The 14,190-nt window shown below is 44.2% G+C and overlaps 1 protein-coding gene across 4 annotated transcripts in view; it reads right to left on the reverse strand.

The window, feature by feature from the left end:
* Window positions 1-823: 823 nt before the first annotated feature.
* The window catches only part of cdk12 (cyclin-dependent kinase 12), a 30,726-nt gene continuing 17,359 nt past the window's right edge, over window positions 824-14,190 (reverse strand). For all 4 annotated transcript variants that reach the window (XM_048245088.1, XM_048245090.1, XM_048245089.1 and 1 more), the window contains 11 exons: window positions 9,784-9,923; window positions 9,326-9,496; window positions 8,984-9,173; window positions 8,493-8,549; window positions 8,019-8,120; window positions 7,675-7,752; window positions 7,416-7,532; window positions 6,850-6,981; window positions 6,317-6,534; window positions 4,602-5,159; window positions 824-2,138 (listed from right to left, as the gene is read on the reverse strand). In XM_048245088.1, coding sequence (XP_048101045.1) covers window positions 2,050-2,138; window positions 4,602-5,159; window positions 6,317-6,534; window positions 6,850-6,981; window positions 7,416-7,532; window positions 7,675-7,752; window positions 8,019-8,120; window positions 8,493-8,549; window positions 8,984-9,173; window positions 9,326-9,496; window positions 9,784-9,923 — 1,852 coding nt within the window. In that variant the 3' untranslated portion in view covers window positions 824-2,049. The remainder of the gene's footprint in view (window positions 2,139-4,601; window positions 5,160-6,316; window positions 6,535-6,849; window positions 6,982-7,415; window positions 7,533-7,674; window positions 7,753-8,018; window positions 8,121-8,492; window positions 8,550-8,983; window positions 9,174-9,325; window positions 9,497-9,783; window positions 9,924-14,190) is intronic.

The raw sequence follows: 14,190 nt of genomic DNA on the forward strand, positions 1-14,190 counted from the left end.
ACAAGCTCATAACGCTGAAGCTGCATACCAGTAAACAGTTAAATAGACTAGGCCTAGGATTATATTAAATTCAGTCTAGGTTCTTGTCATTTAGTTTAACTAAGCAGATGTTTGGTATTTTAAACAGAATAACGATTTTTAAAGAATATGAAATTACTCAAATACTGCCATGAACACAATCTAGCCTAAAAGTACAGTACTAAGTCAACTTTATTTATATGTAGCCCCACATCACTTAGGCCATATGTAGAGAAAATTGGAATATGAGTCCAGAGGATGTTTCATGAAAATCCAATGGTCTAGGTTAGTTTTATTCTGCCGAGGGTTCATCTCACACTGGTCATTCTGTCCTTGCAAACAAATGAGCTATAAGCAAACCACTGACCCTTGAAGTAACCTAGCCATTGGAGAATACAAGATTGTTAGACTATTCTTGTTGAACATGGTTCAAACAGTAAGGCAAAAACTACCATGGCTGTATTCTAACTGTAATATTGGTGTTGAGTTGAGTAAAAACAGCACAAATTGTCTTGTCTTTGTTCATAACAAAGCACAGAGGTGTCTTGACAGGACAGCACGGGTCAGTTGGAGAGCACCACTTAAAAAAAAAAAAAAAAAAAAATCAAAATGGTGCTTATGACGAGTTCCTTTCACCTAACCTTAATGTCAGTGTTCCAAAGTTGTGGGCATTATGGTACTTATGTGTGAAGCTATCCAGATAGATACAGAATCCTCACTCATTGTGTTAGCCAGTGATACAGTGCCACCTGCTGGTTAGTATGGGTCACAAAATCACAGAAGAATCAGGTCCAATCTAGGTCAATGTGATTTCAATTGATTTCTTTTAATCAACAGAAAAGAAAAAAAATACAATACAAAATATCATAGAAACCACATTTAACTCAGTCTGTTTTTCTTCATAATTTGCTGGAGAAAGCAGAATTGGGTTTAGTCAGATTTAATGGAAGAATAGAGGGCCAATTTGTTGGATAATCTGGGCGGAATGACTGAGCGTGCAGAGAATGGAGTGATTGGTAATCTATTGGACATTCTCTCAGTCAGCCATTATCTGAGTTTCAATATATTGAGTGCCAGTTGTGATAAAGGGATAGGGTTAGCTTGAAAAAAAAAAAAAAAAAAAATTGGGACAATCTCAGTGACTTAAAGGAACTCCAATGCAACTGAGCGGAGCATTTCTGAAACAGCACTGCCGGTGCAAGAGAACACACACTAACGAAAGCATTGAATGCCAGACAGATGCCACTTAAGAGTTACGATAGTAACACAGGAGGCACAAGAGCAAAAGGGTTCATACTTCAAAGGGAATTTTAAAAAGCAAACAAATTTTCATCCACTACCCCATTCCCTCACACAACTTTTGACCCGCCTTAAACTACCCAAAACAATTAAGTCCCGCTTTATAGAGCCATTATGCCACACATAAGTTGTGGCATCTTTTTGAAATGGTGCGTAAAAGCACATTCATACAGAAACGTTCACTCGTTTCAATTCTTGTCTTTCACCAGATTTGGAAAAACAACAACTGCTGATCATTATGTCTTAGTGGAGAGGGTACTGCAGGCATAAGGAAAGACAAGATGATGTCCAGAATGTGGAATAAATGTTCAGCAATGACCTCCCTTCTCAGCAAAAGCTCTGACAGACCCTCAGAACCGCTTTCCTCCATCATCGCTGATCTCCGTGTGGTCCTAGGCCCCAGTGTTTTAAGCAGCCTTCCAGCTCAGGGTGGACCCATCTGGGTGAAACGGAAGTCCTGGTCCCTGGGGAACTGCACAGAGCTGGATGTAGCGTTAGCCGTCACATTGGTAGTGGAGTTAGCGTCGCATTGGGGTTGGGTGGGGTGCGCTGATCTAGTCAGGGGGGAATTCTCTGGGCGTATGGTCCAGTTTTGAGGCACTGTGTTGGCAGTGCCCTGGGGGAACGGCTCCTGGCTGGCCTGGGGCTCCTGTGGAGGAGGCCTGCCCTGGGAGTCCTGCTGGGAAATGAGCTGGAGCAGAGCCGTGGCCATCGTGGGACTGATGTTATCAGTCAGTCTATGCTGGGGGGGGTGGGGGGTGATGGGGGCCGTCGCTCAGAGTCCATCCGGTCAGGAGCATTCACTTTCCTCAGTGCATCATCTGTGGGAGGGGACAGAAGATTAGAGTCAGACAGCGCAATATCAAACGTTTATTGGGGCAGACATGGAGATGTACACACACTAAATTTACATATGTCAGATATAATAAACAAAAATTAGGGGGTGACCTTGGTCTTTGGGGACCACACAAGACCAGGCCGCAACATGAGGTACTCAAATATGCCACCAGAGGTCGCTAAAGGATCGGGTTTTTTTAGCGGTCGGACGAGACAGCACTTTTATTTGCCAACACTCCCATCCTGTTTTAAAAAAACGTAGGCCTACCAAATTATTTTTCAACAATGTCTTTAAAATTATGAGGCTACACTACTCAGCGCCTCCTCCCACGCACCCAGACAAATGGATTTAAACATTCCATGGATATTTTAACTCGTTTCAACTGTCAACTTATTATGACTGGACAAGTCTATTTTAGTCTACCAGCAGGTCAAGCTGAATTGAACCCTGTAAGTCAGCGGTTTTAAATACTTAAGGCTAATAAGGAGACAAGCCCAAAACACCCGACTCTACGCAACCCTACACAGGGGTTTTAACGCTATTTAATCAATCGATTTACAGTGGTCTGAAATGCGATTCACAGCACCACGTCAAACTGCCAATGTTATCAAGGTGGTCACGAATGTGCACTGTCGTGTAACTTGATTACATTTACATGTAGTTCATTATATAATACCAAGCAAGTTGTTGAGTATATTAAGCTTACAAAATGGAACAAAGTATGGACATAAGAAATACTCAATTCTAACCAAAACGTAACATTCTAAGGTAGCTGTCGTTTTGGAGTAGGCCTATATATATCGTGTGCTACAAACCGTGTCGATTCGGACTTCTATCTTGCTTAAAAACGAGCAATTTTCAGACGACGGCTTTTGTAGTTTAGGTAGGCTATGCGGGCTATAAACCCACCGTTTACATTAAAAGGCCGCCAACATTATCATCTATTAAAGTAATTTCTCCTCATCTATCAAACAATTACTAGAATAGACAAGAATTGGGAATTAAGAGACATTAGGAAAGGCTAGAACTAGACGAGGTACGCTGGAAGTGATCTGCATAAAATTGGCAAATAAGGCAAATCTGTTTTGGAGATGGTGAGGAAAGGTAACAACCCTAGCAACAGTTACATTACATTTTAATATATTGTTTGGTTAGGTTAACTAGTAACTAGCTTGCGGGAGGTGTTGGTATGATATGAGAATCTTCAGACGCTGTTCTTCAACTACAGTTATGCTATGGTTGTTGAAGTGAAGGAAAAACGACTGATGAACGAAAAACAGGGAGATAACCATAAAGACACAAGAGACAGAAAACCCCACAATGTGCACTTAAGGAACGAAAAGAATGTGTGACCTGGATAAACAAAAGCACAAAGAAATTCGTGCAGGTGAAGTCGAAGGTTGAAAACATTTATTTCTGATGTATAATTTATTAGATTTGTGTTTCATATAAAGGCCGACATACAGACTTTTTATAGCAATATTTTATGGATAGATTGGCAATCCAACAAACCTGCTTTACAATGAGAAAGAAACCTACTGTGAGATGGGTGTGACAGAAAAGAGGGAAACTTAAAAACGATAAAAGAAATAAGCATGAGGAAGAGGGGAGGGTTTGAGGAAGTTCAGCCTTGTTTGCTTGCACCCCGACATTCCCTGTTGGTCCTCCAAGGGAAGGCTCTGCTAGTGTAGTGCTGCAACAAAACTGACAGCAATAGTGCTCAAGTATGAAGAGGTGCTTGTGTTTGAGAATGCCAGGTGATGGATGAACAGAATGCACAGGGAGAAATTGTGAGTGAGAAGAAAAGAGAACCATGTTCTCTTTGTGGTTTGGTTATAATGGGCCAGGATAACCTGGTCTCTGTGGCCTGTATTAACATCGATGGCGGATCTGCTGACTCTGCCCACTGTCATGTGATCAGGCCCTAAAATGAAGCCACCTCCTTGTCAGCCATCTTGTGGTGGCTCCAAGCTTGCATGGTTGTCTGCTTGTCCAGCAAGGAGGTAAAATAAAAGTAAGACTACAGACGCAGGTGAGCTGGTGGGTGTGTGTGAAGCTGGCTGTTGCCCTAAATGTGATGCAAGCCTCTCTGCCTTGACCCCTTACTGTGATATCTACTATAGGTTTTAGATATATATTTCTTCCTTTTCAAATGACAATTGCATACATTTATTTCTCAACTTCGGTTTCATACTTTTAATAGTTTCATTTTTTTTTTTTTTTGTAATTTCATAGTTTTCTCAGGTAGCAAAAGAAAAAATAAAACCTCACAAAAATGTACAATCACAGGAGGCAGAAACACTGGACAGAACTGCAGCGCTATGCATCACCTACACACAACCTCTCAAGATGCGTTAGCCATTTTCCCCAATTAGCCCCCTCCCTTTTCCACCAAACCTCGTCCCGACATCCTGCCCCTTAACTAGAGACCGAACTCAAGACTTGCCCTTCCGATCGCCGCCAACAACGGGCCCGCCGCGGGGCCCGCGCGTCGCCACCTCGTCGGGCTGGATACCGTTGCTCTCGTCAGCGCCCGGCTCCGCGGCGCCTGGGCCCCCTGCCGGCGGCTGCTTGATGAACTGGCCCAGCAGCAGGGCGAACAAGCTCGCCTGGTCCTCCTGGCTGAGCGTGCCGGCGGCCGACTCGGTGCCCGGTTGGGGCGGCGGCTCGGGAGGCTGCCGGTGCGGGTGTGCGGACGGTTCCTCGGGCGGCGCGGGCGGCTGGGAGGAGGAGGACGACGACTGCGAGTGCTGCAGGATGGAGGACAGCGTCTGGCTCAGGAGCTCTAGCTGCTGGGTGGGGTCGGGCTCAGGAGGGGGGGGCTGGGGGGGAAGGGGCGCATGGGGCTCGGCCGAGGAGGCGATGGAAGAGGTGCTACTGGGGGGAGGACGGGTGGGGGTGGAGGGGTTGGTGGAGGAGTTGAGCAGCTGGGCCATCTGAGGGAGACTGTCCGTCTGGCCCTGGAGCAAGTTGAGCAGCACAGCCAGCTCCGTCTGATTCAAACCTGAACAGTCAGAAAGACAGAGGGATGGAGAAAGAGTTCAAATTCACATTCCGCTTTTAGATACTCACAACACTCGGCTTCTATTACCAACCCAGCTTTGAAATAATTACTACCCCTATTACAGTGGGAGGGACAAAAGCATACCCAAGCTACGAAGTTCAGTTGAACAAAATGTTGTATTTTGCAATAGAGGGACTGGCTGCACATACAAACACACTGATTAACAGAATGTGTTCTGGCTTTATTTACACCAGGGGTTACTGAAATGTGGGTTCACAATAAAGGTCATGGCATAATAACGCACCACTGCTAAAGCACACTGTGCTTTCCTCTACCCTCAAAGAACTTAAGCTCCGACAGGCACCTGTATAAGACAACTAGGCAATGATTAGCTGATCATGTGAAAGAAGCCAACTTGTCTGCATATATGCTTCTCTCTGCACAAACATAATACGCACACATGTTATGTATAAAGGTAAACTATGCAGTATTGGCAATTTCCTTACTGTTTTTTTCTCCCCAGTTTTTGCTTATTTTTCACTTGCTCTGTCATGACGAATGGCTGAGAAACTCCATCGCTACCTTTTTCTAGCCGTGCCTGGCGTGTATGTGTATTTGAATGCAGTAAAGCAATTCGTTACACTCGTTATACTTCCTGACACTGAGGGCGTCGGCCCACCGGCCCAGCCCACAGTTGCAAGGGTGGTTTTTCCGCTCACAGGCGCTAGGGGGAAGCGAGACGGCCACCATTCAACCCGAAAAAAGTCATATAACCATTCCAGTGACTCTGAAGCTGGTAAATGAAGCAAAAAAACTTGCAAATTAAGCTAAAAAACCTGCATAGTGTGCCTTTAACACACAACTACACAACTTGCCTGAGAGAGAAATGCCAGTTGTCAGTTGTCATATCAACCAAGAACAGCAAAAAGTATTTTTTAGAAAAGCATGTTAGATAGCAAAGCAAGTTTATGGAAACATTTCACTTTTGTCTGTAAATGTCTTGGTCGATTCAATGTGAATCAGTGCGTGGTAGTCGTAATTCTAAGTACCATTAAAAGCACTTGGTTTGGAACCCAACCCTGTTGAGATAATACATTTCAACTCAACCAATAACAAAAAAGCAATAGGCTGATGTTCACGGCCATCTCATGTCTAACCTGCCAGCTCATTGGCTGAGATGTTTGCCGGGGCTGGGCGTGCTGACGGCGGAGGGGGTGGGGGGCTGGGCGGCGGCCGGCTGTTCTCTCCGCTGGTGGGTGCGACAGGGTCCTTGCGGGGCACTTTGGGAACAGGCACATCCTCAGACAGCCCACTCTGGCGCTGCCTGCGTCGCTTCTTACTCCACAGCTCGTGGCAGTCCTGCCAGTGAGGGAGACTAGAGAAAGACGGACACAAGACAGACACAACAGGAGGACAATAAAGATGCCATGAGCAATTCTGTAGGCATTAAGTTGTCTTGAACGCAGCCACCCGGCACTCATTTAACTACTTGAGTTGTATTTAATACAGCAGCAGTTTTAGGTTTTGGTACCAGGTAAACAGTTTGTAACAGTGGTGGACCATTATGTTTTAGCTGACACTTAGGGATTAGATGCACCACACAACAGATATCAAATTTCAATAAGAAAAGCTTCTTTCTGTGTGTGTGTGTGTGTGTGTGTGTGTGTTTGTGTATGAACAGTAGACTTACTCAGGAGGCGACATCTTGCTGGGCTCCACGTCACACAGGAATTGGCTGTTGAGCGCCTGCTCCGCTGTGCAACGTCGCGAGGGGTCAAGGGTCAACATTCTGTCCAGCAGGTCTAGAGCATGAGTCGGTAAACTAGAGGGAGGGAGAAGTAGGAAGTGATGGGGAGAATGAGTTGAGACAACGAGGAGATAGTCACGGCCACACAGGAAACAGGTTTGATTTGTTCAACACGAGGACCAAAATGGTGATGAGAAACTGCTCAATATACTCTTAGGGCCCATCTACACGACACTTTTTTTTTTAAACCGGTGAATTTATGTTATCAGTTAGGCCTTGCGTGTACACGACGCCGCCATTTTAGGAGCCTGTAACCGGTAGTTTTTGTAACCGGGTTCCGAAGAGGGATTTTTTGAAACCGCCGGCTAACATTTGCAGTGTAGACGGCACAACCCCACCCCTGAACTCAGCCACCGCACTCGATCTGACATGCTGCAAACCAAACCATTTGTGACAAGATGAAAGAGGTGTGTGTGTGTGTGTAGCAGACATCAGCAAGCTGTACATACAAGGCAAACTCCTCTCGTAGCCGTCGGCGATACTGCTTCTTGGGCTTCATGGTGTTGAAGTAGGGCAGCTTGATGACGTCTGGCCAGACAGCAGGACAGGGACTACCACACAGCCGACTGCCAGAGACGACAAGAGGTTAGCAGCGGTCTAGCATTTCCAGCGGTAGATTTAGCAGACACTGCATTAGCTGCTAATGGATCAACCACAGACCAATCAAGAAGCATGTTGGTGAGATTTAACCAATGGTGTGCTGCATACCTAATGAGCTCGAGCTGCAGCAGTTCCTGATTGGCCTGGAAAATGGGCTTTTTTGTGAACAGCTCTCCCAGGATACACCTAAATATATATATATATATAGAAAAAAGTTTGTGGTTACTCTTCATAATCACTGATTATTCAAATTCCAAGACCATAGGTGTTTTTTTTATTTTATTTGTATCCTCATACACAGCACGCATCACAGTTGTACAGGGCTAAAAAGCCATATACAGACAAAAGAGTTTAAAGGCATTTTTGTAGAAAACACTCTGATGCGTCGTGTGACATTAACTCAGCAGAGTGATAACCTGTCTCATGTGGTTTGCTGTGCTATGTGTACTTACCCGCAGCTCCACACGTCGATGGCAGGGGAGTATCGCTCTTCCCCCAGTAGCAGCTCGGGCGGGCGGTACCACAGTGTGATCACCTTATTGGTGTAGGGGCGACTGGGTGGGGTTGGGTGAGGAGAGGGGGAGAGGTCAAATAAAGTGCCTCAATCAATTATCAAAGTAGGTGGTTTAGTGATAAACCTAGTTAAGTTAACTCAAGACCAAATGGTAAACCTCTTAAAAGAGCAGCTGACTAGCTTTGTTTGGGCAAGAGAATGAAGCCATAAGGCTCTTTGATTAAGAGGTTTGCCACGTCCTCTGGTTTAACTTACACAGGTTTGTCACTGCATACAATACGTTTCACCTGTGGGACTGGATACCCCAGGTTAAGACAAAACGTTACTAATCACTGAAATCACACAGTTGATATGGGGAGAGTACGACCCACAGTCTTTGGTAAGGTACAGCTTCACAGCTGAGGGAACTTACCTCTCTTCAGAGTTATACAGCCGGGCCAAACCGAAATCGGCCAACTTTATCTGACCACTGAGGGAAGAAATCAGAAACAATGGTGTCAGGGGTAGCACTTAAAAGTCCATTCTCAACTGACATGCATTTGCACTTGGTGACATGTCAAACCTCTGGTAGCCAGAGATGCAAGTAACTGGCTGCATTGGTCCAACAATAAAGCGACAGCTTTGAAGGCATTCAAGATTTAAAGAAAGGACTGCAGAGTCCTAGTATTGCTCTGCTGAAGGCTGTGTGTGTCTGTCTTTTGAAAGGCACTGCCCCTTACCGCAAGACCACAAATGGCACATGCATGATTTAATAATGCATTAGTACAGCAGAATGCTTCACACATCCTGAAAGTTGGATCAGCGGCACCCCCATGTGTTCCGTTTAAGAATTACAGCCTGCAGTTTGAGTTTACATTACAGCAGTGAGCGTTGACTTAAAATGAACCCATTTCAGGGTAGTACCTGTTGTTGAGTAGTATGTTAGAGCACTTGATGTCCCTGTGCAGGAAGTTCTTTTTGTGGCAGTAGTCCAGGCCCTCCATGAGCTGCCTCATGAAGCTGCGGATGTGCTCGTGGGAGAAGGTCACCAGGCCTGACTCCAGCAGCCCCATCAGGTCATGGTCCATGTACTCAAACACCAGGTAAAAGGCACCTGAACACATACACACAAATAGGTCATTGTTGTATTTTTGCCTTCTAAAATATTTGTTTCATGTTCCTGACCAGGGACACAACAGTACTAGTTGGGGGAAAGAAAGAAATGGGAGGGGGGCAGCTCAGCATGGAATCCGAGCACTGGCTGACCTTTGTCCTTTTTGAAATCCAGGGCGTCCTGCTTGTCAGTGACGATCTCCTTCATATTGACCACACTGCGGTGGTTGAGCTGCCGGAGGATCTTGATCTCCCGGATGGCCGTGATCGGGAAGCCCTCCTTCTCATTGTCCAGACGCACCTTCTTCAGGGCCACAAGCTCGCCTGTGTGGACACATACACGCACCCACAATCAAGCATCAATCAGTAGTACACACAGGGGTGCACCCACAAATACATTCCTGAACATACATGTGATGACTATGCAAACGTCATCACACGTTATGGCAACAGACAATGGAACTTTTCGTTACATTTTCACATAAACATTGCTCTTTAGGTCGGTCACTTGTTATGTTAACGAAAACATAATCTTCCAACAAGTAGAAACCACTGCAGTTTGCACTTGCACACACACACACACACACACACAAATTCACACAAACACACACCTGTGTCCTTGTCCTTGGCTTTGTACACCTGGCCATAGGTGCCTTCTCCAATGATGCCAATGATGTCAAATTTGTCCACGCAGCGCTTGCCCCAGTCACTCTGGGTTTGCATTCGCTCACCATACCGCGGACAGCAGAACCTGCACAGACCAAATCAATCAATCAATCAATCAATCAATCAATCAATCAATCAATCAATCAATACCTGAGCATGGATTTAATGGCGGACAGGACCTTTGTAGTCATTTGTATTCATGTAAAAAGAAGAAAATAAATTATTTGGTTTGGTGTTGGTTTCCTTTTCTATTCAGGCCCTGACACAACTGTAGAAACATGAACATTTAAAATGAACCATGAAAAGTGTAAACAGAGTAGGCAGCAAACATTAGCAGATACTACACCATAAGTTGCACAGCTTGGACTTGCCATTTCTATCTTGCTGAGTGGGGGGAAACTGGAGTGACAGGATATCCTGTTTGTGAGTCTGACTCTGGTTTGTGGGTCTTTGCATTCTGCAATCTGTGCAATCTGTGTCAAAATCAGCCTCATCATATTAGTCAGAACCCTCAACTTGACTACAAGAGTGAATCCTCCAAAATCTTGGCTCTGGTTTCTACTACAGTAATATTCCACTGGTGCATGCATGGTAGACCCTTTCACTACTCTTGAAAATGGAGGATTTCATAAACTCTAAAATTGGGATCACACAGATTAAGATACAGTATACAACAACTCCAAATTAAGATAATTTCAGTGTACTCTAACTAAGTATACGACTACAATAACGATAATGATCATTTCCATAGAAGTAGAGAATTTTTAGTAACAACCTCCCATGTAAGGACCCATCTTTGCAGCCATCATCCCATCCAACTCATACTAGGACTCTTGGGTTAATTTCCCAAGGAAATAGTCTCAAATAAAATAGCCTAAATGGCCATGAAGCAAACTAGTATCTCTGTCAAACTAGTATCTCATTTAGACACATTATTTTTTAAATCAATTGCTATTAGGCTACATATTAATAGCCTGGTCTTGGCCTGTCTACGTACTTCCGGTCGATTTCTTTTCCCTACAGTACTCCGTCTGGAATAGGTTGATTCCGCAGCTCGTTTCCGGCAGTTGGGCAGCCGACCAACCAGCGAACAGAGGGCGCCCCTGAGGCGATTACGTGCCCAGGCAGATCGCTTTGGAATACATCAGCGTAGGGGGGCGAAAAGGACTTATACTTATGAAATCTTTGAGCAAATGTAAATAATAGTTTAGCCTATTAACAGGAGTGTCATGAACAAAGTCACAGTGGAGTAGGATGTTATATCGTCAGCTAAACTTTAGTCATAGATTTTGTCACTTGAAATAGGCTCACGGCGTACCCAGAGTCAAACTGTAGTTTAGTGGCTACATGGTGGGTCAAAATCACTACTTTTCAAACACTAAGAAGGCTCGACATAAATTGAAACTTTGATCGAAGCATCATCAGTGTCTCTACATATGAACTCGAGCATTAAGAACATTTTTTCGTGTACACATAGTTTACTAAAAGAAAGATTTTGGACAACTCACTCCTTGCAAGATGGCAGCGAGCAAAAAAAAAACAAGCGAGTTGTTCAAAACCTCTCTTTAGTAAACTCTGTGAACACCAACAATGTTCTCAATGCTCGAAGTTCGTAGACACTGATGATCCGATCAAAGTTTCATGTTGTGTCGAGCCTTCATAGTATTGAAAAAGCGTTATTTTGGCGATTGTATCAAAAGTAGTAGCCCTATAGGAATCCCATTCAAAGGTCATTTCACCCGAAAGCGACAGCATACAAGCTTAAAAGTGGTGCTTTGGGCGTACTTATGCATTTATATAAAAGTTTGACTTGGGTACATTCACAAAACACTATATGATGCATTTTGGCGAGTTGCGCCAGATGAAGCGTGTGATTGTTTGCTGATAAGATGCACCCGTGCTTGTTATGGAAGTGCTGCAGAGAAACTTCTCTGTATGTGAAAGCTGGTTGTTAGTTATTGGTTCAAAGCGGTTCAAAGGAACTCCAATGATTTTAAACCTCAAACTGTGCCCTCCCACCCGGAAATAAACGAAAGCCTATGGATCTAGGCCAGACTCTCTGCGAAGTCAGAGAGTCTGGTTTCCAGGCTAACATATCAAGATCATTACTGTTCATGATTTATGACCACAGCCTATAATTATAACATTACTAAATGGTCTTGATGATCTTTCATACAACATTTTCCAATTGGGTTAATGTATTTTTTCTCACTTGTTGTTCAGTAGTGTATCCCTGTATGGGAAAAGTTGTTCCAATATTAGCTTGATGGAGGAATTTAAATGTTTAAAGATAAAGATAAAGATGACTTGGCAACAATCTTTGGATCCAGTGGTTACGTGTTCCAGCGAGAGGTGAGGTGTATTGGGCCCAATTAGAAAAGCAGACAAAGTAATCCCTAAATAACCCTTGAAGTGGACCGATTTGGGCTTTCCTATAGGCCATGTAAATGCTGATCTTTAGAAATCAGGGCAGTTGACTGTTGAATGAGGTAGGCTACACAGAGTTTGTTCTTTTCCCCCAATACTTCTTGTCACTAGCTAGATTCATTAGAATTTAACATGGTTTAAACTTGTATGTTGCAGTAGAAGGGACATTTGTTCTGGCCTATGTTCCTTCCTTTTAAACCATGACAATGAGAACACCAACAGTTGACTGACCAAGTTTGTTTTTTAAGGCTGTTAAAATGCTTTAACTGTGCATGCTATATGCCAAATTCACCATTAACTAGATTTGTGTGGTTATACACACAGTTGTCTTCTAAATGCAGTGTTTTGTAGGCTATTCAAACATTTCACATTCATCACTCTCGGTTGTGGTGTAGGCCTGTCTTGACTGATCGACGCCCCTTTAAACGTCTGGGACTTTAAATTACGTTTTAACTTTATGCTGTTTATGTTGATGGACAGCACCGTTTTTGATTCAAATATGCACATTGCAATCTCATACATAAACAAAAAAAAAACACCCATCATGGAATCATGGAATTTGGGCAAATGTTTGTACTAGGTTGCATTATGGTTCATAGTAATAGTACAGGGCTCAAACTGTCCTCAAACATGTTTTATGTTTATGTTTGTTGACAGACACGGTTATAAGCCAAATGGCCATAGTTTAGGTGATCGCAAAAAAAATAACTATATTTACTCCTTACACAGCCTGCTGCTCATCGCTGCTATGCTGAGGGACACTAGCGGAAACGTCAGAGGCTTTTGTAGGACACATTTAACAACCTTTAAGCTAGATGTCACAACAAACTGCTTGCGTTTCCTGGCTCACACACAAACAATTTTTTGCACGTATGACAAGCATTGTCAGCATCAACTCTTGTAAAGTATAATCACACTTTTGAACGTCAAGTATTCTTGGCCATCATTACTAAGAACAGAAGCTCTGTGTGTCTGACCAAGGAGCTGCTGCTGCGTGTTGCACAACAACGGGCTGTCCGCAGATGCGCCTGGCTGTTATTCGGCTTAATATGCCCAGGCAATCGGCCGATGCCAATTATTTAAAATTATCCCGATTAAGGGACCGACCCATCAATCGGTCAACCTCTAGTTGTGGTGGTGTGGTTTAGATGCAGCCATGGGATGCTAAGGTCATCATGTTAGGCCCCTAATCACTATCAGAAAACAATTACATCCTGCTCCTACTCTTTTGATCCCGTGAGGGAAATTTAGTCTAGTGCATTTATCCCAATCCGTGAATTAGTGAAACACACTCAGCACACAGTGAACACACAGTGAGGTGAAGCACACACTAATCCCGACGCAGTGAGCTGCCTGCTACAACAGCGGCGCTCGGGGAGCAGTGAGGGGTTAGGTGCCTTGCTCAAGAGCACTTCAGCCGTTCCTACTGGTCGGGGTTCGAACCGGCAACCCTCCGGTTACAAGTCCGAAGTGCTAACCAGTAGGCCACGGCTGCCCTCAAGTTACTGAAATACAAGCAAACACACACATTGGGCATGCAAAGATGATGCAATACACACAAATAATGGATGCTGTAGCAGTTAGACATGGGAAAGATGTTTGGCAGTCTTCCTAAACTGGTAAAGGCAATTTTTACCAACAGCAAGTGAGTCTAATGTTACAAAAGTTCACCGACTGCTGTGTAGATTATACTCCTTTTCACTGACATCAAACTCACTCACCAGACAAAACAGACATTTATGATGAACAGCAACAAGCAACTCTGATACACAGTACCACCAAAAGTGAAAGTCAATGATTGAAGCCCATAATGACAGCCTAGCCACGCCCTCCTAGCCCACAATGATAAGCTGGCCACACCCTCCTAGATCTCCTTTCAGGGAGATAATAGTCTGGAACACCATAATTCATTAGCGTTTCCATCG

The sequence above is a fragment of the Alosa alosa genome, chromosome 6 (assembly GCF_017589495.1).
Source record: "Alosa alosa isolate M-15738 ecotype Scorff River chromosome 6, AALO_Geno_1.1, whole genome shotgun sequence".
NCBI lineage: Eukaryota > Metazoa > Chordata > Actinopteri > Clupeiformes > Clupeidae > Alosa > Alosa alosa.